We start from the raw sequence: 19843 nt of genomic DNA, 5'->3' as shown, positions 1-19843 counted from the left end.
CAGTAGGGAAGAAGGCACATAAGATAAATGCCTTTGGAGATTATTTGATTTTAACCACCGAAAGTCCAGAAGAAAGTGTTCCATAAATAATAGAAAGAGTTCTTGAATTTGGTAAAGCGGCAGGATTTAAACTAAACAAAAATAAGAACAATATGTTAGCAAAAAATATGATTATGCAGGAAAAAGAATAACTTAAGAGGATATCAGGATTGGCAATAGTAAACAAAACTAAATACTTTGGAATCTGGCTAACAAATAAAAATAGTAATCTATTTAAGGACAATTACATTAAAATTTGGAAAGAAATCAAAGAGATTTGGAAATTTGGAATAAGTCAAGATTATCACTCAGCAACAGGATGTCAGTAATAAAAATGAATGTGTTACCCAAAATGATGTTTTTTTCCAAATGATACCAATTATTGGGGCGGGGGATAGTGTCATGGGCCAGGAGTCAGCTTCACCTGGTGAGCAGCAGCCTGAAGGAGCAGAAAGCGAAGTGACTCCACCTGCTGCTGATCAGCCTTGTTGCTCCTGATGAGAACCAGCTGGCTCCAGCTTTCTTAAGAAGGTTTTCCAGCCTCTGTCAGTTGCTGGCAACAACATTCGTCATTCATGACCAGGTCTTGCTGCTTCTTCTGACATTGGACCCTTGGCTTTCTTGACCCCCAGATTATCAGACGACTTGAACTTATATACTCCTGACCTTAGAACTGGATTAGACCTTGTATATGGACTCTGCCTCCAGGCAAGTACCCACTGAAACTTGGGTGGTTGGCTGGCTTCTCCTTCCACTGAGCTCTGCTGTGACTGGCAGCACAGGACTATGGCAGCTATTCCTGGACCCCTGCACCTCCATAGGCCATTTGTCGTAGAAACTGGACCCTATGCCTGTGCATCTTCCATTCTAGAAAATGGAACCCTTCAGAACAGAATTACACCATCTGGGGAAACGAGCCTTTAGCTGTCAAAGAAGCCTTCAAAGTGTGGAGGCACTTCCTGGAAGGGCACAGCACCAGGTGGAGGTGTGCACAGACTATCTTAATGTGGAGTATTGGCAGATGACGCATTGCCTGAATCAATGGTAGATCCACTGGGCACAGGTCTTTGCTCGGCTTGAATTCAGAGTCCAGTATGTGTCAGGTAACTGGAATCAAAAAGCAGATGCTCTCTTCAGGAAGCCGGAATATCAAGACTTTGAGCTGGCCCCAGTCTATAGACATACCTTGGAGTCAGCACAGCTACAGCTAGCAGCTGAGTCAATCGTGGAAGTCACAAACTTCCAGTAGCTAACAAGAGAGGATGCCTTCACCACAGGCAAGTTAACGGTGCTGCAGGAAGGCAGCAACGAAGCAGATGGTTTCTTAGAGAAGGATGGCCTATTGTATAGAGGGAGAGGTTCTCTGCATCCCAGCAGGAGACCGCCAAGCCAAGGTCCTATGTCAGTGTCATGACAACCCTACAGTGGGACACTTTGGGCAGTACAAGACGTTATACTATGTGGTGCAGCAGTTCTGATGGCCAAGGATGAGGGAGGAGGTCAAGGAGCATGTGAGAGCCTGTGAGAGATGTCAGTGAACAGAGAGACCAAGAGAGGCACCAACAGGCTTGTTACAACTGCTTCCCTCCCTGCAAGGGCCCTGGGAAACCATAGCTATGGACTTCCTCACTGATCCGCCTAAATCATAGCAGCAGACAGTGATCTGGGTAGTGGTAGATCTGTTCAAGATGGTGCACTTCGTGCCCTGTAAGGGACTTCTGAAGCCCAAGAAACAGCTCAGCTCTTTGTAGATCATGTATTCAGGTTGCACAGACTCCCTCAACTGATAGTGTCTCTAGTAATGCTCCGGCCACTCGCCCCCTCCCTCTCCTGTCCTACCATTCAGCTGGATCAGGTTTAAAGGAACGGCGGCCGGCAGCATATACTTTTTACAGGACAGAACACATCAAAAAAAGGTAGTTGCTGCCACCACTCCCCTGTACTAGGGCACCAGAAGTCGAAACCCAAGGGAGAAGGTTATGCTTCCTATTTACCGGCTGCCCCACCGTGCAAGTCACTTCCACAAAATGCAGGCAGAAATTCAACAAATGTAGTACGTGACGGATTGGTCAGGCGCTGGACTTAGGCTTTCCCTCAGAATGGCACACAAGACAGGAAAAGTTCTCTTTTTAAAATTTATTTTAAAAAACAAGATTAAACATACTTAAAGCAGGCACATCTCTTATATATTTTAAAAAACATTGTAGAATATGGCTAGCTAGTATACTCACAATAAAAGAACAAAGGCAAAGTTAGAATGGTTTCAAAGTCCTTAGATGGCTCCGCATCTCCAAGGCAGGAAGAATCTCCACTACAAAGACTCACATGTCAATGCAGCAAGACGACTGTCAGCAAGGTGGCAAGCTGACAGAAGGGCGGATTGCAGACCGCGCTTTCTCAGTCCGTCCTTAGGATCTTTATTTCAAAACCTCACGTGGAAACAGAACTCAGACCCAATCAAAATTCTTGATTATGTTTAAATTCACCAATGGTCAGCTAGTTGGCTAATAATTTTAACTTGTGACAGCTGAGCTCGTTAGTTCCCAGGACTTTGGATCAAGGAGTTCCTCCCTTCCTCAGATACTCAGCAGATACACATTCCCAGAGTAATTAGGGTTGATAACAACACTGTTTGGGTGTGAATGAGTTAGGTACCAGGTGTCAGAAGACGACTAATCAACCTGGAGAAGTTCCTTCCTGAGATAAGCAACCTCACACATTTGGAGACTGGTAGTTTGCAGTTTTAAAGTAACAAAACACATTCCCCATAAATCCTAATGGCCTTTGGTCTTCCCATGATACTTTGCTTTTTACTTGACCAAAGTTTGGTCTACTTAAATTTCCTAACTTCACCACAGTGTCTGATAGGGGAACACAGTTTACCTTGCAGTTCTGGAAGAAGCTCATGTAGCTTCTCAAGGTGGAATGGGAATTCAGAAAGAAACAATGCCACGATGCAGCAGTACCTATTTTGCTATGTGAACTATCTACAAAATGGTTCAGTTTCCAAGCTTCCCTTGGTGGAGTTCGCATACAACAATGCTCTCCATGCTTCTGTGCATCAGACTCCCTTCTTTGCCAGTTATGGATACCATCCTTGTGCCTTCCCAACCCCAACTGACACCCTGTCAGTGCCTGCAGCAAAAGACTTTGTAGAAGAACTTTCACCAATACAGAGTTTGCTGAAAGAGCAATTGGACTGTGCCAAAGAGGCCTATAAGAGAACGACTGGTGTGCACTGGCAGCCTCGCACTGAGATTAAGGTGGAAGATCAGGTGTAGCTGTTGACACATGATTTGCCACAGAAGGGCAGATGCAGGAAACTGGACCCACAGAGGGTGGACCCGTTTGAAGTTGTGGACCAGATCATAGCATAGCACAGAATCATAGCACTGTAGAGTTGGAAGGGACCCGGAGGATCATCTAGTCCAACCCCCTGCAACGCAGGAATATGCAGCTGGTCCATACAGGGACCAGCGTTATCAGCACCATGGTCTAACCAACTGAGCTATCCAGGCTTAACCCTGTGACTTTCAGGCTTCAATTGCCTGTATCCATGAAGATTCACCCCGTCTTCCACGGATCAGTCTTGTTGCCTGTCATGCCTGCACACCCCGACCAGGCACCTAGACAAGCACCTCCACCTCCCACCATGGTAGAGGGAGAGGAAAAGTGTGAAGTAGAGCAAATTCTAGACTCCAGGATGCGAAGAAAGAAGTGGCAATCCCTGATTGTGTGGAAGGGGGTATGGACCTGGAGAAAGTTCATGGGAGTATGCAGAACATGCCCATGCATCAGACATGCAAAGGGTGCTCCATACATGCCACCCCAACCAATTGAAACCACTGGGTTGGGAGGAGGAGAGCTCTGGAGAGGGTGGTGATGTCAGGGACTGGGAAGAGGAATGGTGGAGACCACCTTCCCAGCCTGACACTCCTGGAGGAGGAAGAGGAGGCAGTATAGATTTACAACAGTGGTTTGCAGGAGGTCACAGCTGAGAGGCAGATGAGGGGAAAAGGTGGGAAATAATGGGAGAGGAGGAGCAGGCAGAGCCGGAGCAGCAGCTGAATGACAAGTTGTCACTAGAGGCTTCCGAGTTGAGCGTGCCTGGCAATGGCGGATTTCCTCCGTCTCGGAGGGAACCGCTCTCCGAAAAGAAGGGTCTGACCGCCTACGGCGAGGCGGAGACCCGCAAAAAACCACGGTCGGAGGAAGACCGTGGACCTGGGATCCAGCTTGTGCCATTAGCGCCTCCCCTACTCGCGGGGAGACCCGGTTTCGGGGCTCCGGAGCGACGTGGGGTGAGCGGCGCGGCACTTTGGATCGATCGCTGTTTTCGGGGAGTGAAGCCGCACAGCTGCTGTCAGGGAAGCGCCAACTTTTCCTGTGGACATTTGGAACAAAGAAACTTTTGTAAGTAAACGGAAATTGGATTACAAATTATTGAAATTCGGTACTGGATGGAAGGCTAAAACAGGAAGCCCACCTTCCACTCTGTAGAAAGATCAAGGCAAAAGCGAAAGGACTGGAGCCTTTAAAAGTACTTCACAAAGAAACAAATCTGTCATCTAAGTCTTCTAACCCCCCCCCCCTCGGAAGCAGGGGAAGAGGGGGAGATTGTATTAACTGTTTATAGCCCTGCAGAGCAGTGTATTTTGAATTTATTTTCTACCGTCTCGAGCCCGGGACCGGGCTGCCAAAAGGAGGGAAAGAACTTTTATAATTAGAAATAATCACCAAAAAGAGCAGATCAAGGGAGAACTTAATTTTTCCATCTTTTATTTGTTGGAAAGGAAAAATGGAGTTGAGCTACAATTGTTACTGAAAGGTGGATAAAAAATAACCAAAGGGATCTCTAACAGGCTGTTGTGGAAAGTTACAGAAACACATATTTGATTGCCACATTGTTATACTTTTGGATGCAAAATTCCCACACAGGCTGAAATCTTGCAGAGGAATACAAGCATCCGACCTTGACAGTAAGATAACATTGAAAGACTAGGCTTGGGAACATGGAAGGAAAAATAACAGCTCTGTTTGAACAATTTCAAAGAAAGCTGTCTATCTTGGAATTTGGCATTTCGGATCTGAAGGAAAATGTACACAGCCTGGCTCAACAAGGAAAAAAATTAGCAAACTCGGCTCAAGGATTGAAATAAACTCAGCAAGGATGGACACATGAGAAGAATACGGATCAAACAGAACAGGCTCTGTCTTCGCAAGAGAAACCGTCAGAGGAAAATATAGTAATAGAGCCTCAAATTGATGGACAAAAGATGGACTATGAGAGTAAAGAGCCCAAAGGACAGATTTGGAAAAACAGTGCCATATATGGACTGAGTGATACAGGTCTGATAAGATACATTTTGGAAACTGGCACTTTGAGAAAGCTTGAAGAAGTGAAATTTAGCAATTTTAAGGAGTGTGCGGAGCAAGTCTTGGACAATTTTTTGGTTCACAAGAGGAATTATAGAGTTTGGGCAAGCTTGCTCAAGAAGGTCAAAGGAGATGTGGAGGGGAATGTGCCTTTGGACATAACTTTAGGCTCGAAAAAGACTCTGCAGACAGGCCAGGAATATGGCTTAAAGGCCTCGGATATAAGACAACCTGGCTGACTGATTGAACTTATGGATTGGAAAGACTTTAAAAAAGCTGCAAAAAAGATTGGCAGTACCCGAAACCGGGGGGAAGAGATGGTGGGACAAATTTGGAAATTCTTAAGTAAAATCTGATATAATATGGTTTTAATAAGCATTTTGGGGGGATGACGGAAGGAATTTATTTTGGTCCCAGGGATTAAGATAAAGAAGATGAGACATTAGGATATAAGGGTATGTTATTATAGGGCTTAAGATTAGAAGATTTAAGGTAAATTTTCTTTTTCTATTATTGTTTTTCTTTTTACAAGGGGTAAAGGTAAATAAGTGAAAAAGTGGTAAAAGTTGGATGGAATTTGCCGATTAGATTAAAAATTGGAATACAAAGAGGGAGGTGGGAGGAAGTCAAAGAAACAGGTCAAAAAAGAAGGAATTTGAAACCTTGAGTGGTTAGGGTCTTTCTTTCTTTTTTAGATTTTGGTGTTGGGGGGTGGGGAAGAGGGATTCTCTTTGGGTTTTTCTGCTTCTTTTTCTTTTTTCTTTTTATTCTCTTCTCTTTTATGTGTTTTTTTGTGGACATGTTGTGTTATGTTAATTGGAAAATTTAATAAATATTACTTAAAAAAAAAAAAAAGACAAGTTGTCACTAGAAAGCATTTCAGACCCACCATCTCCTGGAACCCGGTGAGTCTTAAAAGTAGGAGAGCAAAGAGCTCAAAGTGGCATCAATAGAGATGATGATGATGACAAATGAGGAAGTGGGAGAGAAGGGGGTGGAGATTCACTTGGGACAATTCCATTATCCAAGAGGCTGGGTTCTATAGCCTCTCTCTGTAGAATTTGAAATAAAAAAAGGACTGTAAGAAACTTTTCCTTGTCCCTCTTACTGCTTTTCTCTCTTCCTGGTAGGTCTCTGTGCCGAGGTTTGCCGTGGGAATCGTCATAGGAAGAAATGGGGAAATGATAAAGAAGATCCAGAATGATGCTGGTGTTAGGATTCAGTTTAAACCAGGTTTGTAGGCTGTTATCAAAAACAACGGTCTGTCTGATTTTGAGTGTACAACTCTCAGCTGGCAACCACTTTTTCTCTCCATCCTAAGAAAGCTGTCTTATATCAAACCTTTGGTATATTTAGCTCAATTAGTGTCTATACATTGACTGGCAACAGCTCCCCAGGGTTTCAGGCAGAGGGCATTCCCAGGCCGACCTGGAACTGCTGAGAATTGAACCTGGGACCTATGGCTTTCCCCCACTCGCTAAAAAGAAAGCAAGATTCTTTCTTTAAAATAATAATAATAATAATAATAATAATAATAATAATAATAAATGGTTTTAAGAAAATACAAAGGTTCAGGATAATAGTGCAATGCAGCTTACAAATCTTAGTAGTAGTAATTTATTTGTACCCCAACCATGTGATTGGGTTGCCCCAGCCCCTCTGGGTGGCTTCCAGCATATATAAAAACATAGTAAAACATCCAGACTTCTGACCTGTGAACCTCAGTCTGTAGTGCAAAGTCCCCTTCAAATAGCGGGCTATGCGCTTCAGAGCTTTCCAATCCTGAACAGTATGATTGTTGGCATGTCTGCTAAGCAGGTTAGTGCTTACAGCTATGTCAGGTCTTGAACATCTAGCAATGAAATTCAGCTTGCCTAGAATGCATCTGTACAGTGTAGTGTCAGAAAATGCTTCAGCAGCACACTCTACCTGGTAACCTGTCACCATCGGTGTGTCTGCTGGGTTTGCATCAACCAAATTCAACCTGGTTAATACACCAGCAATTTTCTGTGTTTCGCATACCAGAAAATTACCTGCTTGGTCTTTCTCTGCATGCAAAGAAAGATAGTTGGATGTAGAGGAGTTAATTAGAAAGTCCGAGTGCTGCCCATAAATCCCTCCAGACTGATTTATGGCTCCTTGTCGTCTGGCACGCTTCGGCTGCACGAACCTCTGCTTCACTCCTTCAGCAGTAAAAACACTCCAGCAGAATGCGCAACAGCATGTGGTAAGGCTTGATTAATGAGAAAGGCAGATTCTTTCTGTAGCTTCTTTTATTGTTACAAAAACACGTAAAAAAGACAGATTTACGATCCTCCGGACTGAAGCTGCATTTTTAGCTCCTCACTGTCTGAGCGCAGCAGCTCCACAGAAAACACTTTCGATTTCCCACAGAACACACAGAGCATTCCAGACTGCTAACATCACTTCCTGGCTTTTGGCCCTGGCAATCCCTCCCCTTTAGAGCCGAGGTACAGCAGTTTAACTCCTTACTGCTCTCAACACCCCCTCTTGCCTCGGATCGGAGGGTAGAATCGACCCTTGGTCGTCCCAAACCTAAACCTTCGCAAAACTCTCCATGTCTCTGGAAGGAGAGTGGCTTCGTGAAGCCATCAGCTAGATTCTTGACAGAAGGACAGTACTTCAGCGCAACTAATCCCTCTTGAACGCTTTGACACACATTCCGAAAGCGAATATCTAAATGTTTCGTCCTCGCTTTGAATTGTCCAGACTCTGCCAAACGTAGGCATGGTTGATTGTCTTCGAACACACGTATCGGTTGACAATCCACTCCACAGACTTCCTGCACTAAGCAAGCATAGAATTCCAGCTCTGTGCACACCTCTGAAAGAGCACTGAACTCAGCCTCAGTGGATGAGAGCGCTATAAGACTCTGCTTCTTGGATCTCCATCCAACTACTGAGTTTCCAAACTTCACCACTAGACCAGACACAGATTTGCGGTCCTGAAGGTTAGCCCAATCTGCGTCCACAAAGCAGACTAGCTTGGCTTCTCCCTGTGCTGGCAACCTAAGACAAAGCTCTTTGGTCTCCTGCAAATATCTCAGAACTCTCTTGATGCCATTCCAGGCTTGCACACTAGGGTTTGATGCTTCCCTGCTGAGCAGATTGACAGCAAAAGCAATATCAGGCCTGCTCCACTGGGACAAGTACAATAAACTCCCTAGGGCTGACTGAAACACTTCAGTATTCTCAAACACAGCACTGTCTCCTTGCTGGCTGTCTTTCACAAAACTTGTCTCCATTGGACTCCTCACTCCTGTACAATCACTCATTCTCATTTTTTGCAGCAAATGCTCAATTTTCCCTCACTGACTGAGCAAGAAACTTCCATCTTGTGTACGTTCAACATTGACACCAAGATAGGTTTTGACAGCACCAAGCTGTTTCAGCTTGAAACGTTTACCTAGGTCTTTGGCAAACTTTTCTGCCTGTTTATCCGTCTCCGCGATGTACAAAAAGTCAATACAAAGACCAGCACCTGTTCCTGTGTCTCACCAGACCCTTTCAGGTAAAGGCAACTATCAGCAACACTTTTTCTGAAACCTAACTCTTCCAAGGCTTCATTCAGGCACATGTTCCAGTTTCTGGCAGATTGATGCAAACCGTAGATAGATTTGTGCAACCTCCACACAACATCCTGCCTCTTGGTCTCAAACCCTGGAGGAGGCTTCATGTACAGCTCCTCCTGGAGATCTGAGTTTAAGTAGGCAACATCCACATCAAAGTGGTTTACCTTCCAGCCTCTCTGTGCCGCACAAGCTAAAAGCGTTCTCAGAGTCTCTGCTCGTGATGTCGGCGAATACACTTCTGTGAAGTGTATTCCCTTCTTCTGAGAAAATCCACGGGCAACTAATCTTGCTTTATACTGCGGCTGTCCAGTCTCTGTGGGTTTCAAACGGTAAACCCACCTGCAACCTACAGCTTGTTTGCCTGGTGGCAACTCTGTGAGTGAAAACACACCTAGATCTTTCATGGACTTCATCTCTTTGTCCATTGCCTTGTGCCACTCAACTGCTTCTTCCTCAGGTAAACTCTGAATATCCTCAAAGGAATCAGGTTCACACCTAGCTGAACCTATCCAGACACCTGAAGCCTCATACCGATCAGGAGGTCTCCTTGTCCTCGCTGATCTCCTCAGTGTGAACCTTGGTGACACTGCTCCTTCTTCCTCAACCTCAGCATCTTCCCCCTCTGACCTGCTGCGCCTCTTGGGCTTCACAGCTGGCTCAACAGGTGAAGAAGGCTCACTCTTTTGCTCAAGCTTGACACTTGCCTGAGGAGGTGTTCTAGGTTCCCCCCTCTGAGGGATCCTAACCTGTCCCTGCCTTGGATTTTGTTGCTCTGGACCTTGGTCCCTTGCAACCACTTCATCATCCTCCTCCTCAACGTCTGAGTCATAGGACTGCTGCAAAATCACATCTGGATTTGCGTGCAGACGTTCCCAACCAGCTTGCTCACAGAACTCAGCACTATTACTCACAACCAGTCTTGACTGATCACCACTAGGGTACGCAAACCTCCAGGCCTTTGAGCCAGGCTCATACCCTACAAAGATAATTTTCTTTGCCCTTGGCTCGCCTTTCTTGCGTAGAGCCTTTGGAATAAGCACCCAGGCTCCACAACCAAACACACGCAGGTAATTAACCTTGGGCTTTTTTCCATGCAGTAAGAAATACGGTGTATTTCCCACACTAGAGTTGTACACTCTGTTCTGTGTATGTACCACATATTTCCAAGCTTCAGACCAAAACTTTTGGGGTAGCCCTGCATCCCACAGGATCGCAGACACTGCTTCTTGCACTGTCCTGTTCTTCCTCTCTGCCACACCATTCTGTTGCGGAGAGTAAGGAGCAGTGAGTCTGTGGCTAATCCCCTTCTCCCTAAAGAAATCCTGCAAAGCAGAACCAGTGAACTCAGCACCTCTGTCACTTTGAAAATTTTCTACTTTGGTGGAATATGTCACCTCCACTGCTGTGATCCAATCCCTGATCACCTTAGCTGCCTCTGCTTTATTTCTCAAAGCAAAGGTCCAAGAATTTCTCGAAAAATCGTCAATCAGAAGCAGAGAGAATTTTGACTTCCCCAATGATTCCACCGACATTGGGCCACACAAATCTGAGTGAATCAACTCAAAAGGTTGTGTGGTGCGTCTCTCTGACTTTGGATAGGAGCAAGTTACAATTTTAGACTGTTTACACGCATTGCAATCTAAGAACTTGTCACAACTCTTAAATTTGCACCCTTCAGTTAAACTTGGTGCTTTCCTTAGAAATGACCAACCCGTGTGGGCAAAGTGACGATGCCAAATATGTGAACAACCATTGTGGGGCGCTACATTCACGCATTGCCCCTTGGCGTCTTCTGCGTCCTCTTCTCCTGTGGACAAAGACAGATTAACAGTAAACAAATTGTCTTTGGCTTGCACTGTATAGACATGTTCGCCATTCTTGTAGAAATCACACCTATCACCTGCAAAAGAAATTTTAAACCCCTCCTTAGCATGCAAAATGTCCTCTTTGCCCTTCTTGATGATGCAAATGCCCTTCTTGAAGGAGATCTCAAAGTCTTGCTCAGTCAGCTGTGGGACGCTGAGCAAATTGTCTGCAGAATCTGGAACAAACAGTACTTTGCTGATGGTGGTATGCAGACTTGCCAGATTCACTGTCCCGACTCCTGCAATTATCAAAGTCTTACCATCAGCCTGTTGAATTTCCCCATCCTGAGGCGTAAAGGAAATAAAGAGGTGTCGATTTCCACAGACGTGCCTCGTCGCTCCAGAATTGACAATAAATCTGCCTTTGCAGAAGCAGTGCCAGCAAACAAAGCCTTGTTTTTCACCGGCTTGGGATTCCCACCCCCCTTCTGCTTCTGGCCATCTGGAGGCTTTTTCTTTTGTTTCCCTCCAGTCTTTGGGCAATGACACTGAATGTGACCTTGGTTTCCACAGTTCCAGCACTTCACAGCTGCCAACGCCTTGGCTCCCCCTGGAGGCTGGAATGCTATCCCACACTGCTCCCCCTGAAGCACATAAGCTGGTTCAGCTGCATTCCTCCTATCATATTCGTTTTGCAAGGTTGCCAAAACTTTTGTAGCAGTGAGGTCCTGCGCAGGAAGATTTGCCAGCTGGCTTGTCACAGCATGATAGCTCTCATCCAGGGAGTCCAGGATAAGGATTGCAAACAGAGACTTGGGCATATTAAAACCTCTCTGAGTCAATTCCTGTCTGAGATGCTGCAAATGCAAAACGTGGGCTCTGAGGTCTTTCTCTGGCCCCAAACGCTTCTTGTGCAGCTTTCTGAAGTAAAGCAACACAGACCCGGTCTCTTGACAGAGATGACAGGCCTGAAGCCCTTCCCACATCTCACGCGAGCTGGTCTTGCCAACCAGGGTAATGAACTCTCCAGGAGCTACTGAGAGCAAAATTATTCCCATGGCTCTTGAATCTTGTGCCACCCACGCACCCGTCAGAGGCGCTGGGGGGGGGGGTCCTCAGAAACAGTGTGCCACACACCAAGCCTTCTCATCTGACCCTCACAGTACCTTGCCCAGGTCTGATAATTGTGGCCATTAAGCTTTGCGCACGGAACCCTATCTGAGGCTTGTAAAAGCTCCATTCCAGCTCTTTACTTCAGCCATGAGGCTCTTTATCTCTGGCAGGTCATAAATTAAGAGGCCTGCTTCTCTCCGGCCTAATTACTTGGCTCGGACTTCAAAGACACTCTGCCGCGGCACAGAAAAGCCTTGCTTTTCTCCATATACCTCTGTCGCTGCCAGGATCTCGCAGGCATCAGCAGCCTTACTCTCCTGTAAGTGCTGTGAATCTGGGCCCAAAACCCTGTTGTTGGGATACTGGGGAGACGGGGGCATCAAGCAGGCCACCGGTCTCCCGTGGAACAGCATCAGTCAGTCAGCGACACAAGCCTCAGATACTTTCCAAGACCCTTGCACACTCTGTCAGCAGAGTGTATAAATCATCCACAATGGAAGAGGCAGACAGAGAGAGTTGTGCAAGCATATGTACAGCATATATTCAGCGCGTTCAGGAACAAAGGAAAACATGTCTGCTTGCCTTCGTGTCCAGCAAAACAGCCACATAGCAAAAGCAACATGTAACAGAAGTTCCCAGCGAGAGCTGGAAGTAAACAGGCATGTGATACACTAACATCATGCCAGTATCCTTTTAAGGTGGAATGGAACTATATCCTAACATCCCCTGGGCCCAGTTTTTTCATGGTGCCTTTTCTCTGGAGACCTCGTACCCTACCGCCACACGATACATCACCCAGGACCAGTATGAAGGGCAGACTACATTGCCTGCTTCACTTGGCAGTATATTGCGAGTGAAACTGTGCTACTCCTGAGTCCCTCTGCCACCTGTGCCCAACGCGCCAAGGGAGAAACAAGCTGCAGCCAGGCTCTGGAGGCAGAGGGACTTGGGAGAGAGTCCAGAGGGAGAAACAAGCTGCATCGGTGAGGCGCTGATACAGCTTGTTTCTCCACTTCTTTAAACTGCTCAGCTGAGGAGTGAATGGCTGTCTTTGCCTCAGCCAAGCAGTTTTACGGAGCCCCCAACCTGCCACCAGCTCATACGAGCCGGCAGTGGCAGGGGTGGCTCCGTTAAAGTGCCCCCATCCACCCCCCAGCTGAGGGAGCCCCAATCCTTCTGCTCACGTGCAAGCTGGAGAAGGATGGGGTTGATCAGCTGGGGGTGCAAAGCTGCTTCCTCTTTGGCGCTGCCAGGTGCTGGGGTGAAACCGCCTCAGCAATTTCACCCTAATTCCTTGCAGTGCTGTGGTAGGAAGCAGGGTTTTGAATATCTCAATGTACCGCCGGATTGTGATGTTGGCCTGGCGATACATTACAATGTTGAAAACCTGACATTGTCCAGCAGTATTTGCAGTATAATAGTGATCAAGCTATTAAATTGGAGACACATTTTTTCTGTTTATTATTTCTGTTGCACTTTCCAGGGTATAAAATGCTTTTCAACACATATTTATGGTAATTGAATTTTACTGTTAGGTGTCGCATTCTTGAATGACACTTTTAAGGATATGTATAGTTAGGTTTATGGAAACTGAGTGACTACTTGGAACTGTCTCCTTCCTCCTCTTCCTCCTAGCAGAATGTTCAAACACTGTTGCTGGTACACCACCTTGAACTCCTTGGAAGATGGAAGGTGGTATATAAATGTAAGAAACAAAACAAATAAAGGACTTCTGTTTCTGCAATGTGGCTTTCTTCCCCTACTTCATAAGCACCTGAAATTGACGTGGGGAGGCGGCGGGATTGGAGTACCCACCATCTGTAGGACACCGTAAATCAATCCAAAGAAGCAGGGGCTTTCATTAAAGAATGTGTGTTGCATTTTAAAATAAAAGTATTAAATTACATAGTACAATAAAAACATTAATACAATTACAAAATAAGTGGCTAGTGCTTAGTGGGGCATTCCAGAGACTTTGCACTTCTTGTCAGAACATTGGAATACAGAAATGAATATTTTGCTTTCTGAACAATTGGGTGTGCTTTTCCTGAGAGAGGAGATTCTAGCTTAGAATATGCCTGGGGCAAGGGCAGACAAAGAGGTATATTTCAAGGTACTGGTTTAGTCTTTTTCCAGTGCCAGTTTGCATAGCCTTGAATTCGTCCTGTGGCTGTCCAGAAATGGTTGGGCAGCCCTTTTCATTGGAAGAATTTGCCCTTTAGAGTTTCTTGTTGCCACCATTAAGATACTGCTTCCTCAGCTGTAGTCCTAGAGGCTTCTTGCTGCTGTTTTAATATTATTTTGATTTATTTTGTTTCTTTGTTAACAAAAAAAATAAATGCAAACATAAAAAGAAAACAAAGAGTAAAAAATGTAAACAATAAAGCCTCACAGCCTGGAAGGACTAACTAAGTAACTAATTTATACCACACCCATGTGGCTGGGTTTCCCCAGGCACTCTGGGCGGCTCCCAACATAATAATAATAATAATAATAATAATAATAATAATAATAATAATAATGAAAAAGCGATAAAAAATAAAACATTAAAAACTTCCCTAATTAGGGCTGCCTTCAGATACCTTCTACAAGTCAGATAGTTGTTTATTTCCTTGACATCTGATGGGAGGGCATTCCACAGCTTGAGCACCACCAACGAGAAGGCCCTCTGCCTGATTCACTGTAACCTCACATTCCGCAGGGAGGGAACCACCAGAAGGCCCTTGGAGTGTCTGGGCTGAATGATGGGGGTGGAGACGCTCGCTCCAAAAGTGCAAAGATACTTAATTAGTAAACTATTAACACATACAAAGATTCCCTTTACAAATATTAAAGATTTATACAAAATTAAAGTATTTTCTATCTATGAGTTCCATCATTATTGAGAATAAGGGTTCTATATACTCTTAAATGATCTGTATATTTGCGTATACTGATGACGCTAAGTGATCATGTGCTTTGTTATTTTTTTCCCTTTTCATATGAGAGGTTTATACCTCCTGCCTTTCCCCCTCTGTGTTTGTATTTAATTTAGGGTCTGTCTCCTCTTGTTCCACAGATGATGGGATTAGTCCTGAAAGAGTCGCGCAGGTCGTTGGCCTTCCAGATCGGTGTCAGCACGCAGCCCAATTCATCAATGAGCTCATTCTCACAGTGCAGGTGGGTGGGGCAACCTCTATCCAGACTGTATAAAAACATGGGGAACTGCCTGAGTTTCCAGGGGAAGGGAATTAAGTCTTACAGACCTCTCCCTTTATTTCAATTCATTATCCATCCACTGCTATTTTGGATCTTGCTCACGCTTCCGTTAACTTTAGTATTTTCCAGATAGTCCAAAGAAGGCGCCAATTTTCTTTAATTTATTTTCAATATTTTATTTTCAATATTTTAATCACTTAATTATACTGTATTGTTTGTCATGTTCACGCAAGTCACCGATTTTAAAAAGGCTCAGTCATGATTGATCCTTTTCCATCCTTTCTTCATTCTACGTTTGTGAGATTATGGCTGCTGTTGTTAAATATGACAGTATTTGATCCCCTTCTTCAAAACATTCATCCTCTATTGACCTTGTAAGAAAAGCTTCTGAATTTCTGGGAATAAACACCTCAATCTACCTCTTAAATCCTTTCCTGAAGTCCTTTAACTTTTCCATACAGCGACTCCCACTCCATCCATTTTGATAGTTCAGCTTTAAAATCCACAAATTAAGCCAAATTGTATCTGAGTCAGCATTGTTATGCAGATCATCATCCGCTGATTCAGTCAGATTCAACCATCTCTTGTTTACTCTTAGCCATATTCCCACAGCATAGCAGTCTGTTGTTGGCACCTTTCCAAACTTACTCTTCTCCCACAGAGTGCTTTACTTTTACCATGATAAAGTCAAATACAGTTATAATTGAAATTTTTAATATAGTTATCTTTATATTTTTATTTGACCTATAGTTAGATATTGACTCCGGATCTCCTCCCTGTTTAGGTATTAATGTTACATAGGCTGCCTTCCATGAGTCTGGAATCTTTCCTTTATTAAGAATGTTGTTCATTACTTCAACCAGTAGGGCTGTTAGGATTTCCTCCATTTTTTTATAGAATTCTGCTGGGAGACCATCTGAGCCAGGTGTTTTCCCTAATTTAATTTTCTTGATTGCGTTCCTAATTTCTAATGTTATCGAAGAGCATTTGTATTTTTTATTTATTTATCTCTGGGATTTTCTGTTGGTGTTGGTAGTTGTCTACTTCTTTTGCATCTTTGTCTTTTTTATATACCGTATTTTTCACTCTATTGGACGCACCGGACCATAGGACGCACCAGACCATAGAAGGGGGAGAACAGGGGGGAAAATTTTTTTTCCTTCTTCTCCCCCTCTAAAACAAGGTGCGTTCTGTGCGTTCCCGCTGGGCTCTGGAGGCTTTGGGTTCCTTTCGACCTGCTCTTTGGGGCTGGCGGGGGGGGGAGCTGCTTTCCCCCCCTGCCAGCCCCAAAGACCAGGTCGGGGAACAGCGGGAAGGCGGCACTCCGCCTCCCCGCTGTCCCCCGAGCTCGTGGGGCTAGCGGTGGGGAGAAGCGCTGCTTTCCCCACCGCCAGCCTCCAAACCAGGTCGGGTTTGGAGGTTGCTATCCACAAGCCTTGGGAGCCCAGCGGGAACTCCCACCCGGCTCCCAAGGCTTGCAGATATCTGCCCTAAGCCCAGGGCGCGCTGCGCAGCGCACCCCTGGCTTTGGGATGCAGGCTGCTATCCGCAAGCCTTCGGAGCGTGGCAGGCACTCCGAAGGCTTGCGGATAGCTTCCTGAAGCCTGGAGAGCGCACCGACTCCTCTCGCTCTCCAGGCTTCAGCAAAAGCCTGCATTCGCTCCATAGGACGCACACACATTTCCCCTTCATTTTCCCCCTTCATTCCTATAGAGCAAAAAAATACGGTAAATTTTCATAATATTTTTTTAAAAATTGTATTATTACTTTTGGATCATCTATAATTTTCTCTTCTATTTTTATTCTGTTTATTTGTCTTTGATTTTGCCTCTTTTTCAATTGCCATGCCAGATATCTTCTGGGTTTGTTGGCAAACTCAAAATTATTTTGTTTCCACATTTTCACATTCCACTCTATTTCCTGTTCTATTTTGGACATATATTCTGTCCGTAATAACTTAATCTCTTTTTTGATTGTATCATTATTTGGTTGTTTGATTTGCTCTTTTTCTTTTTTCCTTATTTTTTCCGTTAATTCTATTTTTTCCTTTTCACTTTCCTTTTTTATTCTTGCACCTTGTTGTATAAAGTATCCCCTGATCACTGCTTTATGTTTTTGTTCAATTCACAGTATTCTTCCAATGCATTTTTAGCTCCCTCTAATATTTTTTCCTTTTTCAGTAATGATTCATTCAATTTCCATCTATGTATTCCTGATTTCCAGTCTGGTTGTAGTTTTAACAGAACTGGATTGTGATGTAAGATTATTTTTGGTAAAATCTGTGATTCTTCAATCTTTCTAAGCAAATCTAACGAAACCCAGATGGCATCTATCCTACTAGCTGTTTTGTTTGGTTCAGAGAAGTACGTGTATTCTCTCTCAAATCTATGTTTGTATCTCCATGAGTCCTTTAGATCTAGAATTTCTATCATCTTTGCAAATGTAGAAGGTAATTTTCCATGTCCTTTACTTCCTTCCGATCTATCTATCTGTGGATCTGTTGCTCCATTAAGATCTTCAAGCAGTATTAATTTATCTTTTAAATATTCCAACAGCTTTTTTCTAGTTTCTTATAAAATACTGTTTTTTTTTCCATTCGGCGCATATATCCCTACTATTATGATGTTTTCTCCTTGACTTTTAATCTTTACAATCACTATTCTCCTTTTGGGGTCAGAAAATAAAAACTCTGGCTCTAACACAGGTCTGACATAAATCACTACTCTTTTTTTTTTTACTTTATCTGCAGCAATGAATTCTTTTCCTAATTTGGGGTTGATTAATACTCTTCTATGTTCGTTTGTGACATGTTTCCTGCAAACAAGTAACATAATTCACTTGTTTAGTCAGAATATGTGCTATTTTCTTTTTTTATCATTTAAATCCCTTAACATTCCAAGACAAAAAAATTAAGTTCATCTTTATTCGTTAAAATGTGTTATAAAACGAAGTTTATTTACAATTTTTATTTTTGGCAATTCAATATGTTGTTTCTGTGAGGTATTTACTCACTCTCTGAACCGTGATCTGAATTTGTGTTTTTTGGATTCTTTGGGCTGGACTCTTTTTCTGTAAGGTGTATATCACCCCCTAATTCATTTTTATATGTTCTATAAAAAAATTCTGCATCTTCCACTGTTTCCAATCTTCTTCTTTTCCCTTTAAAGTTGAAGGAGATTCCTTCCGGAAACTCCCATTTAAAAAATATTGATTTCATTTTTAGGGCTCTTGTCAGGAATTGGTATTTCTCTCTCTTTTTCAGCAAACAAGGGGGATCTCTTTCAAAATTATAATTTCCTCTCCTCCAATTTTGAACAGTTTTTTTCCCTTCTTTGCAGTAGTATCCTGTTCCTTAGTATATTTGATGTAAACATAATTAGACAGTCCCCTAGCCATTTATTCATCTTTGCTTTCCTAGAATTTACTCTAAATATACTTTCTGTACTTTCTGCAATTTCATTTTCTTTTATTTCTAACCAGTTGGCTAATTATTTTATAACAGTGTTTTGCACATTCTCTTCCAAATTCTCTGGGACACCACGTATCCTCAGAGTTCTTTCTTTAGCTTGCATTTGAAGGATGGATAGTGCATCCCATGTTGCTTCCTGAGTGACTTTAAAGTCATCATTTTCCTTTTAAACCTTATCCCATTCTTTTTTACTTTTTCTTAGATCTTTGGATGATTTATTAGAAAATTATTCTAAATGTTGTGTTTTTGCTTTAAGTCCCTGAACAGTTTTTGTTAGCTCTTTCTTTTCCTCTGCAAATTCCTTTACTTGTCCTTTTAGTTCCATAATTGATTTAGTGTTCTCATCTCCCCCCCCCCATCTTGTCTAATTTGTCATCTAATCCTTTCACTTTGCTATTCATTTCCAACTTAAGGTCATTAAATTCTTTCTTCATTTCCCCTTTATCGTTCTTCAAACTTAATATAAGATCTCTCAGATCTATTTATTGTTCGAGTCCAGAATTCCTTCTGCCTTGCTGATTGTAAATAGGACCAATATTATATTTTTTGTTTGATGACATGGGGTCTTCTTATTTTTTCTTTGGCTCTTGTAGGGTTTTGAATTTAAATTTGATTGATTGGTTATCTATTTTTCTTCTAGATGAGGTATTTTGCCCAAGATGACAATTAACATATGAAGTTACAAATTTACACAACCAATTTCCTCTTCCCCACCAAGTTTTTTTACACAACACATCAAAATGTCAATTAACACATAAAAATGCAGAACTACAAGTCAGCCTCCTCACTCCCATCCACTATTCCCCCTGAATTATTGGTTAAATCTATTAATCTGAAAAATAATTCCAAATTCTTTATATACCAATTCTTATCATCGTTTGGGTTCAAGTGCAGGTTTAATATAAAATGCTATGCCACATCTGTTTGTATTGCCTGCTGAAATGAAATCCATCCCTACTTTTTTATTGATCAGAATTCTTTGGGGTTTTTTTGCTACATGTGTTTCCTGAAGGCAAATTATATCTAGGTTCTGTTTGAGAATTACATGTTCAATCCTATTTCTTTTTACCTTGTTACTCAGCCCTTTCACATTCCAATTTAGGAGTTTAAGAATTGCCATTGTCAATTTTGTTTTTAAAAATCTGTTTCTCCCCCTACTGCCCCCAGTTGTTCCAGTGCCTCCTTTTGCTGTTCTAAGGGGCTTTTCTATTTTGCCCCTTCTCTAAGTTCAAAGTCTCTTCCATGTACTTC

The 19843-nt window shown here is 43.2% G+C and overlaps 1 protein-coding gene across 5 annotated transcripts in view; it reads left to right on the top strand.

The window, feature by feature from the left end:
- LOC310668837 (far upstream element-binding protein 3-like) overlaps positions 1-19843 on the top strand; it is a 340163-nt gene that overhangs the window by 217392 nt on the left and 102928 nt on the right. For all 5 annotated transcript variants that reach the window (XM_083422169.1, XM_083422171.1, XM_083422170.1 and 2 more), the window contains 2 exons: positions 6546-6648; positions 14984-15084. In XM_083422169.1, the coding sequence (XP_083278295.1) occupies positions 6546-6648; positions 14984-15084 (204 nt within the window). The remainder of the gene's footprint in view (positions 1-6545; positions 6649-14983; positions 15085-19843) is intronic.

The sequence above is a fragment of the Podarcis tiliguerta genome (genome assembly GCF_965153285.1).
Source record: "Podarcis tiliguerta genome assembly, chromosome: W".
Lineage (NCBI taxonomy): Eukaryota > Metazoa > Chordata > Lepidosauria > Squamata > Lacertidae > Podarcis > Podarcis tiliguerta.
This window is presented reverse-complemented; position numbering and strand designations above follow the sequence as displayed.